The sequence below is a fragment of the Rhea americana genome, unplaced genomic scaffold, assembly GCF_003343005.1.
Source record: "Rhea americana isolate MKP2758 unplaced genomic scaffold, rheAme1 scaffold_100, whole genome shotgun sequence".
NCBI lineage: Eukaryota > Metazoa > Chordata > Aves > Rheiformes > Rheidae > Rhea > Rhea americana.
This window is the reverse complement of record NW_028185040.1, coordinates 3,049,577-3,064,656: the sequence shown is the minus strand read 5'-3', so window position 1 is coordinate 3,064,656 and position 15,080 is coordinate 3,049,577. Positions and strand designations below refer to the sequence as shown.

The 15,080-nt window shown below is 34.5% G+C and overlaps 1 protein-coding gene across 7 annotated transcripts in view; it reads right to left on the bottom strand.

The window, feature by feature from the left end:
* CLASP2 (cytoplasmic linker associated protein 2) overlaps nt 1-15,080 on the bottom strand; it is a 142,341-nt gene that overhangs the window by 20,038 nt on the left and 107,223 nt on the right. For 5 of the 7 annotated variants that reach the window (XM_085304197.1, XM_085304243.1, XM_085304213.1 and 2 more), the window contains 6 exons: nt 13,710-13,816; nt 10,095-10,339; nt 9,415-9,478; nt 4,318-4,481; nt 3,085-3,163; nt 2,893-2,943 (listed from right to left, as the gene is read on the bottom strand). In XM_085304197.1, coding sequence (XP_085160323.1) covers nt 2,893-2,943; nt 3,085-3,163; nt 4,318-4,481; nt 9,415-9,478; nt 10,095-10,339; nt 13,710-13,816 — 710 coding nt within the window. The remainder of the gene's footprint in view (nt 1-2,892; nt 2,944-3,084; nt 3,164-4,317; nt 4,482-9,414; nt 9,479-10,094; nt 10,340-13,709; nt 13,817-15,080) is intronic. The other 2 variants (XM_085304204.1, XM_085304235.1) reach the window with 2 other exon arrangements.

The window sequence follows — 15,080 nt, the reverse complement described above, 5'->3', positions numbered from 1 at the left end:
ACTACTAGCAATTGCAACACTTGGAACATCCAGAGGCATATTTCATAATCAAAAATTATAAGCTATCTGAGAAAGCAGTACTCTTCAGTTTTAAAGTACTCCCAAACAGTAAATTCACACAGGTTCCTAGAAATATGGTAGCTCTCAGGAGAGAGAACACTGAATAGCAAATAAACTGAGAGAAGTCTCTCAATTAAGTTTGGGGGTATCTGCCTCATTTGAAAAGCCAACTATGGCAGTTACTTTTGAAAGACAGTATTTCTGAATTCCTTCCTTGGCGAGAAGGAATTCTGGAAGGGGCAGCTCTCTATGATCAAATATAATGAGATAGTCCTATTATTGATTAAAAATATCCTGAAGTAAACTCCATGATAGCAGCAAATCTACAACAACATTTTTCTGACACTATTTCAAACAAGTAGTTGAGATGTAGAAATAAAAGGTCTAACATAATACTTTCTTAAATATCCTATTTTATATCAGAGAGATGAGATAAACAAAATTCTTTTGAAAGCAGCTTACTTTGTTCTTACTTTATATTTTATTTTTTAAACACATATTTTAATACAAAATCTTCTCATCAAAACAGTTAATGTTCTCCAGTTAAAAAAAAAAAAAAGAAAGAAAAGAAAAAAAATCATTAGATCAGCATTTGCAAAGGAAAGAAGGGTTCAGAAATGTCTAATGAGCTTTAGCCACAATGCTTAAATTAGTTCCTCACTCTGTTTGAGCCACCTGGTATTCAACCTRAGAAAAATGGAAGTGATGCTCTGAAGTATTTTTCAGGTCTATACCCACCGGAAAGCATATGTTCTATCTGCGAAGATTGGCTTATGGTTATAGGCAGTCTAGAACATTTCAATCTTATTTCCATACATAAATCTGACCAAAACAGGTAAGTCCATCTWACACCTCTAAATTACATTTCAGTAGTTAACCAAACATAGATGTAAAAATAACACAAAAAGGTAAGGGAGTGCAAAATGCACTGAGAGGTATCCTGCATGGATTAGGTCAGCAGAAGTATACTTTCTCAATATTTAGTCCTCTTACCGGCTAGTTGTGCAAATCCACCTCTAAGAGCTTGACTTTTGTTCTTCAAGGCTTATAGTTACGTGTTTAAAAATAACTGCTAGAACTAAAATTTACTCCGAAGGGTCATGATTACGCATCACTATCACATGAAAACCAATGGGAAAAGTCATTTGTAGTAGAAGGGAATTCTTCTGTGGAGTACATATCTGGATCAAATATCATTTCTTATATCTGACCATCTCTAAGGGTACTGAAAATCCTTTCTTCTGTCACAGAGGAAATACTGTTTCCTAGCACACCTATCCAAAAAGTAAAAAAAATCTTTTATTGAGAGTAGGAAAAAAAGCTGAAGGCTTCATGAAATGGAGCAGTGCCTTTGTTGTGATTCTCCATTTAATCTGTTAGGATTTAGGACAAAATATTTGAGGATGTGGATACAAAATAGGTACTTCTGCAATCTTCTTTYAGTAACTTTAGTGTCTGGATCCACAAGTTGTAGATACTCGGCAAAGACATAAATACAGGGTGGACAGCAGTTTTCTGAAAAGAAGTTACCTTGAATAGCTACTTATTTTACTGTTCCAAAATTTAATTTGAAATGTTCTTGATTTTATTTCAAACTAACAGCTGTTCTTCTGAGGWGGTGGTTTTACAAACAATATTAATTTCAGAATTCTTTCTCAAACACTGGAGATAATTTCCAGAGTATCTTCCCATCAGATGTTTCAGATTACTTAATTCCTTCTATGTAACAAATCAAATATTTTTGACCTTAGCCCCAACTYGGCCTAACAGGAGTCCACTTCTCCTTTCAAACTGACAGTCTCAACTTTAAAACAAGACCAATTGATGTTTAGCAACAAAAGCATTATATGGAAAAAAAGAACTTCTCAATCAAATTCACCTAAGGAGGAACACCAAACAAAACAAAACTAAGCCAAATTTGTTCCAAGTATTTATTTAAACAATAAACTGATTTTCACTACCTCATTTGCTGTCTTCAATAAATGACAGCAGTCCCTTTTTAACACAGCTCTACGAAGCAACAGTGGTCAACGTATCAACTGTCCTCAAAAGCTTAAAAATACAAGTTTTACTGTATTGTAGACAAAAAAAGGCACATTCATGTGACTTTAGGTTCAACATTATCTGGGAAAAGTCATATTTGTGCGTAGTATCAAACTGTAAAAATATTTCGTGCAGGATAGAGCAGAAAATGACAGTTATCATATGCTTGTTATTTCCCCATTTATCTTACTAGCAAATCTTCTTAGGATTTGYTGCATTTATACTAAAATCAACTCTTTTTGGAACTGTAAAGGTACTACAGAATTCAGTTTTATTTTTCYGTTGTGGTGGCATGTATACGGCCTAGTGATTTTTATCATGGAAAATTGTGTGTATGTATGCAGCCACACACAGTTTTCAGCAAAGTAGATGCATCATAAGGGAAGCTCATCTTGAATAAGAACTGAGATTCATAGTAATATTAGTTTYATTTAAATGAATTCAAAACCTACTGAACACAGGAAAAATTATCCACAAACTAGGAATACAGGATTGGGAAATCACAAACATAAAATTAGAGAAGACTTGATAGAGTGAGTTTGCATAACCAGCTTGATGTTAGGCGGCCATATTTTTGTTGCTCATTTTTACTGTACTGTGGTTTTATTAGATTGCTTTTGCAGCAAACATTCTCATAATAGTGTAACATTTAAAACTGAACATTTGCATGCTTCAGGTTTCTTGCAGAGGTTAGTAACAGCATACGAATGCATTCAAATAAAAATTATTGGAAACACTGTAAAAGTTTGACATAGGGTTAAGAATAAAGACAATAATTCAGACAAAAACCTTTGAGCTCCAAAAAGAGCGAAGCTGGTCCTGYAGTGCTGGCTTGACTGTCTGAAAGTTTACAAAAACAAAATCCACTAATTGAAAACCTTTTTAGAAACAATACAAAAACAATCCAAATTTAAATATTAAAATCAGAAAGCATCTATCAAATGAAGATTTTGTTTGCAATGTGATCCTGAAAATTCTCACCTTCAAGCTGGGTGTTTGGGTCTGATCAACAGTAAATCTCATTAAAATACTGAACTGAAGATCATTTGGAAAAGATTCCCTGTTAAATAAAGAAATCAAGCAAATCATGTTAGTTACTTCAGATTTACTTTTGATACCTGTTTGGAGAYATTAAATAAGCTGGTCTTCCCCTCTCTCCCACTCCAAGTACACAAAAACATTGCCACTTCTAAAAGAAAAAACATATCTAACAATTTTGTTGATAYTACATATTATTTTCAGAGATATTGAGCTAGTGTATAAAGGACAAAATTTAAAAAAATTTATGGTTGCAGCCAATTATAACTATATTACTCAAGAAATAACAAATGATATAATAATGATATGGTAGTACTCTGATTCTAAATGTATACAATTCCAACAATCTGAAAATTACGATGCACTAGTACTGCTAAAGTATATACAACACTATGCTTCTCTGGGCTATCTTGTTACACTGCTACCTTGTTACACTGCCTATCTGCTTTTACTTTCCCTCATTTCACACCAAAAATATTACTGTCAAGGCCTTTGCTGTAGCAGACAGAAAAAGGAAGTGCAAATGACYACACTCCCTCCCTCCCTTCAAAGCCAATCATACCCTTCCCCATATTTCACAGCACATCTGCCACATGAATAGGTTCAGCAGAGATCTGGAGTAGGCAAGTTGTCCTGTATGTCAGAGAATGGAGGACAAGAAGTAGGTCCCGGAGCCCCTCCAATTCTACTTAAAGAATTGGCTTTCATTTGGGAATAAAGTTGGCCAGGGATGAGGCCCAGCTCCAYGATGTAGATCGTTTTGGCAATCAGGAGATTAGTGAAGCGGGGAAGGTGGAGAGAAGAGAGAAAGCAAATATCCTATTGCCACTTTATTCCTTAAAGCTGAATCAATTTCTTCTTTAAGCGATGATTACGGCTACAGTACTCTGATATCAAAATCAAAAAAAAATTCAAATACAAGCAGTGCATCACTAAACACAAGGCAAGACATTAAGCATACAAGGCTTGGGTACACATTTTAAAATGAGAAAACAAGTATCGTATGATTTTTACGGTATTCAAAGAGTTTGAACCTTTAAGTCAGTCATTTAGGAACTCAATAAGCAGCAAGGTTTGCTCAGGCTTTGCTACCTGCTGTAAGCTCTTTATTGTTCCAATAATCTCACAACACACTAAAAACATATTTGGAAATACTGTTTTTTCTAAACTCATTACCTTGTGACATCTAGTGCCTTCTGAACTTTTGCCTGTACAGACCCCAGCAAATCAGCACCCATTTTTTTCAATAGCTGTGTCAGCAATACAAACAGCCAGTCCTGCAGATCTTCCTTATGGACCTGGATGAAGTCCACTAGTGTCTCCAAAAACATGCTGAACACCTAAAAGGCAGAAGAAGAGGGAAAGAGGGTAGGATGGGGCAAAAGAGGAAACGACATCGACGTGTGCTTTGTTACAAAGAAAGCAGCAAGGGAATCAGAGGCAGAGAAAGACAGTTTTTGCAGCCAAGCAGGGGCGGGTGGGAAATTAAAAAGAAAAAAAAAAGCAATCTGTCCTGCTTTTTCATTGGACTCTGATGCAAGAGTATATTGGAAACGTTAGCTGATTTCTGTAGAAGTTTGACAATTAGGTATTCCATGCAGTATCRTCAAGAAAAGAAATGCTTACTGTGATGGCTGGCGCAATCTCAAATTTTTCAGTAAAACTTCTGATCTTTTCAAGCTTTATCATTAAGTCATTTTACATATCCCACAKAGACTACAAAAGTCCTTCCTCTCTTCAAAACTGAAAAAGTTACTGCAATGCTTTAGCAAAATATTCATTGTAAATATATGCATTATTAAATACTGTAAGATCATGGAAGCATGGTCAGTTCCTTTCCATAAAACATTTGTGAAACAAGACTCTCCTGCTATTGTAGGTATGCAAACAGAAAAAAAGAGACCAAGGTATTTACAGAAACCTCAGCTCTAAGACTAGGAAGAAAGGYTTTTTGGAGGGAAGGGTAAAGAAGAGCATAATAAATGGGTAACATTGACCAGTAAGTAAATATTTTTTTTAGTTCTCTTATGAATTTTACAATTTTAAAGACTTATGGTGAAAGCACAAAGCATATGCTCTGCACTAGCATGGCCCACAGCATTCCTATTTCTCAGGCAAGGGATACAGGGCTGAAAATGTTGCCTTAATGYTATATTTCCTCCAGCAAATAGCTGGGCACAGAAGCAGATCTGCTGTTAYGATTTTATGAGGGCTGGGGGCATATCGCCTCCTGAGTATTTATGACATGGGTATAAAGTTGGAAATAGCTGCTGCTAGGGAAGGTCTGGAGCCACGCATCCTCCTGCAGTTGACCTGGTTTGTCATAAGGGCAAGTTCTGCTGTTGTCTCCTGGAGTGGACAATCCCAAACCATGATCATACCTCATATGGCTGCAGAGACCTGACCGCAAAAGTGGGGTTTATTTCACAACACTGATCTACTAGGAAGGCATACTGCTACATGCCTTCATGGCTGAGCAAATTAGACCTTTGTAACTTCTCATGTTGATAGTCAAGCCAAGGTAAGAAATTCACATCTCAAAGTGGAAATTCCATACAGTTAGCTTAAAAAGAAGTGCTYTGTAGATTTACATCAGAACCAAAAAGTAAATTCAGATTCCTTTAGTATCACAGACAATCTTTTCACAGGAACTTTGAACACTGAAAAGCTGCTTTAGAAACAGAAGAAAACAAATGCTATTCRATATAAAGCCCATCAAGATGAACTTCTTTAAATGATCTCCCTTTTGGGACAAAATACACTTATGATAACAGATTTTTTTAAAAAATCTATTTTTCTCTACCTCCACAGCTGTCTTTCTAGACTTTTTTGTAGCCTGAGGTAGAAGCATCACCCTCCCAGCAGTGTGAAGAAATGTTCATGCTTAGGCTGCRAATGGCTTCTATATTTGGCTAAACTGAAACAGCATACACCACTTTGTCGATGCACAAGTAGTGGGCACAATTATAGGACCTAAGCAAAACCAAACCGAAGTAAACAGCACTTTCTGTACTCCAATATGATTACCTTTGGGATTTGTAGGCCTAAAACATGGGGAAAACCACACTGAATTCAGGAAAAAAAAAAAAAAAGAAAAGGCTGAAATTATACTAGAAGTCTTACAAGTACATTCAAGTCTTCTCAAATGGCTAAGAAATTGAACTATTTAGGTCAGCAAGTTTAAAAACACTGCCTGTTTCTTAAAGTCTGCAGATGTTTTGATAAACAAAACTTTTTCCTTTAACATTTGCAAGCTGAATGAACTGGTTACATTATTTTTGATGGAATCACGTAGAGACCTTATGATGCTTTAAGCATATAAACTACTTTAAAATCATTATAAAGTGAATTATGAATCACTATGGCAGAAGAGCTTCAAAGATCCCATGACAATTTAAGCTGTTAAAAATAATGCAAATCTTTAAACTGATCAAAACCACATTCATAACTGATTATTGAATGTGTTCGCACACTTTATTTGATCTTAGCTCCCTCACAATGAGAGCCTGGAAAAAACCTCAAATGAACGGGCTTTGTTCCTTCTTCCTTTCTTTCTTTCTTTCTTTTTTTTTTAATCACACCTTTGTGCCTTTGCCGAAGCATAAAGAATCTAAGCAAGCTGTAAGAGCAAAGTAAAGGATGAACCTAGAATGGAAAATGGAACTCAACCACCTTTAGTTTGAACAATGTGTGTGGCTACTATAGTTTTTGGTGTTTCCATTTTTATGATGTAACTTAAAATTCTGAAATTAAACTTCCAAACTYGAAGTTTATAATAATTTGATAGTGGAAAAACACAGATATGAAAATAATTGATCTCTCTTTGAAATGAATTATTTCAGATGTGCCAACCACCACAATATAAAGCAGGAATGCATAACCAAACAACGTCAGTTTAATTAGTAGATAAAGCACATCTCAAAACTTTACCACACAGTTTACATAATTGTATATAGCATTTTAAGATTGCAAAAGGCTTGACACTGCATGAACTCTTGGGGGAAGAAAAATAGAGAAAAAGGGTTAATTGCACATTCATGCAAGTAAGGTTAGGCTTCCAACAAATATTGAACCAACTTACTCTCTAAAGAGAGTTCCAACACAGGGGACGGCATGCAAAAAACCCAAAACAAACAAACAAACAAAAACAAAACAAAAAAGAGGGAAAAAGATAAAAACACACAAATTAGTGGCCATCAATACAAAGTTCCTGTATGGAAGACAAAATAAAAAACAAAACAAAAAAGGTRTTTCAAAGTTTTTATATCAAATTTAGCAAATTTATTGGGATATCCAGACTATTTTAGAAGTACTTAGTATTTCCTTTAAATCATTTTCCCATGCTTCCCTCCAAATGATATTACTCTGTCCTTCCTATCAATTCCCTGCATCTAGTTATATGTTAACATAAAACCTTTAAAACACAAAAGTGATGACAATAATTCCTACAGAAACTCAAGGAAAAAAAAAATAAGATGAGATTTGTGCAGTCATATACAAATGTTTGTGTGTGTAATACTTAAAGTTTGAACTATTCTYCTGATAATATACTGATGAAATATTAATGATTTTGCAATATCAAAAAGCAGGCAAGCTCTCAATGACCAGAAYTGTTGCTAACAGTATTGTTCATACATAACAGAGGCCAAATTTTAGAATTCAAAGCAACATYACTTTTATGTCAGAATACCCCATAATCACAAAGAAAAATCATCACATAGAAYGTAGTAATTCAATGTAACATTTATAAATGCATAATGAAAAGTTAAAATGCTCTTGTGACACACCTAAATTTTGGCATGTTTTCACTGTGTGCCACCAACCCCTCCCCCCCACAAAATACAAAAATCTCCAGGGTAGTACGGATATATGCATGGGTGTAGTATTAATTAACACAAGAATAAACAAAATAAAGCAAAGCTGCTATTAMTGATTTCATCATTACTTGATTTGGAACTGATATTTCAATATTTAATTTTCTTTTCTCTGCTGTGACTTAAATGTTCCATCTTTCTATGGCTTGTTTTAATTTCTTTGTTTCCCTTTGTTGTTGTTKTTTTAAATTTTTGCAGTCTGAACAACTTTAAGACCATTTTCCTGKGTGCAATGCAAATCTCTTCCAAAACATATGGTGTCACAGATAGCTACGTCACTTTTTCTAGCAGAAAAAAATGATGGTAGAAGAACACTAAATCAACTCATCAAGAAATAGTATCACATTGACTTCAGTTTTCAATCTGAGCAATACGGAAGACTAAAAATGTTTWATGCGTTGCATAACCAAAGCCATTTTTGAGAATTCTGTTCAGAAAAGCCAATGGTTGTGAAATGATGGCTTTACTTTGAATTGCTATGGGTTATCTCTTTATCAATTCTGAAATGTGGACAGAAAGAAGGCATGTTATTCTTGACATAAAACAAGTTTGACATTTCTTCCAGATATGCCTGTAATTTGAACTTAATACGAAGTTACATGTTACATGTTTTCTACATAATACTATAACAACTTTGTTCAGCTCTGTATTTACCTGCAGTCCTTTTGCTAGTGGAAATTACTGCATTTGAAGTTGCAGTAGTGACCTACCTTCCACACAAAAGTCTTAAAAATACAGTCAAGAGATGGTAACTCAGCTAAAACAACATTTAAAATGGCCTTAGAAAAATACTTGGTGCTTACCATGGTAAAAGAAATAAAAGAGCAAGTTTTCTTTTATTATGGGCAGTGACATACTGTCCATCTTACTAACTGAAGATTAATAATGGTGTAAAAACTATTCAACAGTCTCAAMTGCTAGTCTTATCTACAAAACTGAAGGAAGATGGTATCAGTATGCAATATCAAATACATACCCTGGAAAGTAAATACATTCATGCTTGGTATTGTTCCTCAGATTCATCATGTATAATTTATTCACAACACTATCTTTATGATTTAAACTATTGCACAAGGGCTTTTTGTTTCYAATCAAGTGAAAACCATTGGTCATGTTGACAAGAGCTTTATGAATATCATGGCTTTTTAAATAAAATCTAAGAATTTTGAACACTGACATTRTGGCACTCCTTTATTACACTTCAGTTAAATTCACCCTTCCCTTCATTTCAGTGARCTTGCAAAGAGTAAGGTGGAAAATTACATTGTTCAAAATCTCAAATCATTAGCTGTTTACAGAATGAACAGTTTGTCGAACATTTACACATGCAAATAGTACTGACATTTTATTATTAGCGTACRTTTTTAAATGTTTACTACAAGTAAGAACCTAAACATACCTTACTGTGAGGATCAGCAAACATCCTTGTGAAGATTTCACATAGCCTTTTCAATTCAACACGACTGTCAAAGTGATAACAATACATTGGTCAATTATTCTCCTAACACTATCAGTACACTAACGCATAGCAATTAGTGACACCAGCTTTAAGTACTGAATCAAAATAATCTAGTAAACAAATTACTTGGAAAAAAGGCACTTTGTCTAAYACAATTATAAAAGAATAAAAATGTAATGTAATTTAAAATATGACATTTARGCTATATACATGTCTTTAAACTAATTCATATATTAAACCAAAGCATGTGGTGCTTCCTTTTAAATTCCCATTAATRACTACCTAAAGATAGAATAGATAATGAAAAAGACCTTCTTAGAAGCTAGTTTCCCATATAAGCAACCACTTAACCCATACAAATTGCAATTTTTTTCTTAAAGATGAGCTGATTTTAAAGTCCAATTGTTAAACTGAGCTTTTTAAACAGATCTTACAAACTAGAGGCTGGAATGGAATCTAGTTTCCTCTGTCCTTCCCCATGCTTACACTCCCAGACACACACCGTGCTTTCCCTCTCCCCATTCTTCCACATTCTTCAGAACCTTAGCCTCCTTTCCTACCTTCCTTGCCTTCCTTCAGTCTTGAAGTAAAAATGTTTTTCTATTAATACAGCTTCTTACCTTAAAGTTCTCTGGTTTTTTAATAAATTTTGCAGACCTAGAAGACCTTCTTTTCTCTCAGACCAGTTGGAGCTTGCACAGCGATTTAGGACCTCTGCCACATCTTCTGTCTGTCTCATGTATGTTGGTATGCTTCCATTCCTAGAGCTGTAGGACCTTTCTGAACAGGCACTTGACGCATCACTGTTGGCATCATCATCTGAATACATCCCATAGGACTCATACCTTCTTCGCACAGGCTTCTTCTATTGTACAGACACACCCAACATTAGTAATGATTTTCAAAGTATCACCACACATACCAGTATCAGTAGAAAGACCAAAATTTCCAATGATCAGTGTGATCCCTACTCCCTCCAATGACAAATGGTTCCAACTGTTCAGCAGGTCAAACCAAGTTAATACAAATATTTTAAAGCCTTGCTGATCCCTTAGGATTCCAAATGTAAAAGTAAAATGAATGCTGAGAAGATATACCTTTGATCTAATGTTCAAATTAAATTTACTTGTAAAAAATCCGTAAAACTGCGTGAGATAGGATGACAAAAATTGTATTGAACAATAGTTATTTCACTTGATGCATATTACAGAATATAAGAATAAACTCTAAAATGTCACATTCTACCATTTTAACTTATTTTGTACTGAATGTTAACAGTAAAATATTAAACTTTTGAAGAAAAAAATAGTTTCTATACCTTAGTCCGTATGTCTCCTAAGAGCTGATAGCAGTAAATTATTAAAGAGAAACAGAGAAATTGAGAACAGGGAGGTAAGGCATAGCAATACTGTGACTATTATATTACTTGTCACTGGCAAACATAAAACCCTACTAAAAATTCTGTTCTTAGCTCTCAGTACCTGATTAGCATATCATGCGTTACCAAAAGTTTTCAAAATTTCCAGAGAAATATTACATATCTTCTACTAGTTCTTCACAAAAGAAACCTCTCTGTCAAAATCTTTTTGTCTTATGCAGTGTTACTTGAGTTGGAAGATTTAACATATGCAGTCACAGTTGCTACCTAGATAGGAAACATTCATTTAAATTTTATTTTTCCATCAGCTTCTCTATCTGTCTTTCCATGTATCTTAATTTCAACATCTAAGATCCTTAAATTTTGTCACTGCAACAATTACTTCTGAAGCCAACGTTTCCTACAAAAAATTAATTAGGTAATGCAAAATTCCAAGCCTTCTATAAAACCCCCCACAAAATCAACATGCCAAAGGCTAGAAAAAGAAAATGCTATCATAACAGCAAAAATACATGCCTTGCAAAAGAACCTTTCTAATCAAACTCTGAAGTTGGAGTAGTTAAAATCCTGTTTGACTACTTAACCAAAGAACTGTAAGTGCTAACTAAGGTAACGTTTTCTCTTAGTTATCATTGTCATTAGTACAGGGTTTTCATTTTTGGTTGCTGAATAACTTAACAGATCTCAATAGAAAGTGCTTAATACATCACGTAACAAGTAACTCACTCTCAATAGCTCATGCACACATGTGTATGTATGAGAATAAAGGCAGGAATTTAAAAAAAATCACAAAAAACATGAACTTTTTTTTTTTTTTTTTTTTTAAGGTGACCCTAAAAAGTAAAGATTTACAAAAACAAAAGAAAAAGAACTGACATTTCAAGGATGGCTAGGAAGCCCTTACTTTGGACCTTTCCTTACGGACTGCATCAGAGCAATAGGCATAATACGTCCACACCACTATATTGTTGCATTTCATGCCTCCTATATTCAAAATAGTTCTGAGTCTGAGAAATGATGATCCTCTGGCTTGAGTGGTATTACTTATAGTATCTTGGATATCATAAAAATAGCTATGCAATCCAAAATATCTTTGACTTACATGTGTCAGGATGTCAGGACTCTACATTCTATTTAAATAACTCCAAAACCAACAAAGAACAGCCCCCACACACAGTTCTGAGTGGGGGCTCCAGTCTATAGTAGAACAGAAAAGAGCATTTCTAACCAGATTTCTGTCTAAACACAGCCTTCTGTACAGGACAATCTATATACATCTAGAGTACAGTAAGCAATCAGACAAGCTAATATTAAACTACTAAAATTTTCTTACAATAGATCCCAGTTAAAATACACACAAAATTTTCTCTTTATCTGCATGCAAAATAACCTGATAATGTTTTTATAAACATTAATATAAACCAGTTCCTAAGAATTGACTTTATTGCATCAGCAAACCAGGACACATTCAAGTCTCAAGAGCAGTCAAGGCATGGGTTTCTCCTCAATTTCTCTCGCTAGTACATGCTTTGACAAGCTAAAATTTTAATAAACCATGAAGCTGCTAGAAGCACTACAGATAGTCCTTTGTCTAAAAGGAACGTAGATAAATCTATCAGAGATTTTCAAACTATAGCCTACAGTCTATTCATGACCTGTGGATTGCTTTTCTATTTACCCTATCAAAAGGCAATTAAAAAAAAGCATCATCCAGATTGGGTTCAAGCTTACTAAAGAGCATTACAGATCTTTGCTGAAAACTTTTTAGAAGTTAACAGTTTCAGAAAGGTGAAAAAACTGATCTGCCACATCACAATCTGTGGCACAGAATTTCATTGATGTAATAATCTCTATGCCAATGGAGGTGCACAGATTTTAAAATAATGTGTCAAGACAACAATACTAACCGAGAAACCAATTAATTGCCAAACTTTATGAATATGACTGACTTCTCCACATTCTTTTTCCTTTAAAAGGAAGGTTTTTCTTTTCTCTCTGAATTCAGTCATATCTAGGTGTTCTTAAATTTATTAATGTTTAATTTGTAGGTTTTTTACTGGTATTCCAAATAGTCTTTTTGTTATAACAGACTAATAACAAATTCCTTAAAGCACTCTGATAGTTAGATAATAGGTACATACAAATAAGTGACGATATGCAAACAGTAGTCTGCAATACATAATAAAAATTTAGAAAACTCACAGTATCAGTATTCTAAATTAATCAAAGAATTCAGTTTGCTGATGTAAAGATCAGACTAGCAAAATATGTAAAGTACACTTGCAGCTCCACTAACAAGGGCACAGAGGAGGAAAAGTCAAGACAACCCTTTTAAGGAACTGTAAGGTTAAGAATGAGAATTGCATAACCAGTTAGAAATTCAGAGTAACATTCTGAAAACAAAACAACTCAAAACCGAACAGAGGAACCACTGCCTGCCAGGCCACCAGCTTAACTGCTCAGCTTCAACTTCACATGTTGTGGGACAGAAAATCTTTAAACTGACAACAGAGCTCTCATCATTCCCAGCTCTGGGAAACCTACCAACAACTTCAGGCTACCCAGAATTTTGCCTAGCTGCTGTGGATAATTAGCTGCTGGTTAATGCTACCTGCTCAAGCAGCTTGAGCCACACCAACAGACCAGTCCAAGCCTGTCTGCCATGGACAATGTCTGTTTTTCAAAATTTAAGACTCCCCTACAAAAAAAATTCCAATGCTGTGCAGCAGTAATTCAGTTTCTCTTTTTCCCCACGTAGAAACAGGTAATCACTGTCAAATTATTCTGCATATTTAAATAGACAGATACCAAACATTTTAAGTCTGTGTCCTACTTGAGATAAACGTGAGATTCTTACCAAAGCATCTGCTACTGCTTCTTCCACATCAGAACCTGTGTTCAGGACTCGCATAGCACTAACAGACGATGACAATCTGCTCGACTGACTAATTCCAAAGCCTGTACCTGTTACAACAACAGCAACAAAAAGAAATATAAAAAAGTCAATCAGAACAGCAACATAGGAGATTAATCTTACAATTGCTTTAAAAAACCCAAGCAGAAGAAAAGTCTTTGCTGAACATTTTCTGACAGATTATGTAGCAGTTAAAATATTGGATACTTTTATTCTGAAGTATTTAGTGGTGCAGCAACAATATGAACACAGTAAAAACCAAAGAAATTCACCAAATAATCTATTTCAATATCCCACAAGAAAGAAAACAATGGTTTTAATTGAAAGAACCTGGGACAGCCCTTTCTTTTTCCTTTTAATTTACTTATTTTTGACAATATCCACTAGCTAATATACCTTCTTCATTTTGGGTTTTTATTTAAAAAGAAAACAAATAGAATAGGAAGGCTACTGAGAGTTCCAATTAGAAAACTACATGCATAAAAAAATGCTCTACAAATACTGAAAAATGTAAAACTTCTAGAAACAGAAAATCCTTCGTCAAGTAAAAATAAAGTGATTACTGTTAAGAAAAAAAGGAATAACATGGTGGAGGGATGGGAAAATCTAAAACATATATACATCTAGCTGGATTATTGAAAACACAAAACTAATTAATGCAAATGCTTTTTAAAACTGAACTATGAGGATAATCAAGTGGATGAAAAAAAAAAATCCAGGACGACTGCACAGATGACAGCAAAGTGTACTCATCCTTCACCTGTAGCCCCATAAACATCAGGAGCGTAGAGGGCACCAGTGGATCTGGAGTGATGTCTGGAAGCTGCAATAACAGGATCATATAAACCCTATCTATTACTATGGAGTCAAAATACTGCAATAGTTGCTTAGATGAACAAAAGAATATTTATCAAAGAGATTCAGCTTTAGCACAAGAAACTGAATGCTACAAGAAAGATAAAGCTTCAGGAAAGCTCTTCAATTACAGAACAGATAGGCTTGTGTATACTGGGCATCTCATGCTTCTAAAATTTAATTTAAACAATTAAGAGCTGATTAAAAGCAAGTATAGATTCAAAGAAGAAAAAACAGGCAGACAGGTGCACACACAGAACCCTCAGAAACATATAAAAAAATTACCCTGATAATGTTTTTACACTGCAGAGTTAACCCAATCCTCCATACTTATGTTGGATAACCAGAGCTCATGTACCAATAATCTGCAAAAACTGACTATTTTACAGAATTACAGTACTAGCAGCTGACATTTTGCACTAACTTGTTTTTCCTACATGCAGGCAAGTCAACCTCAGT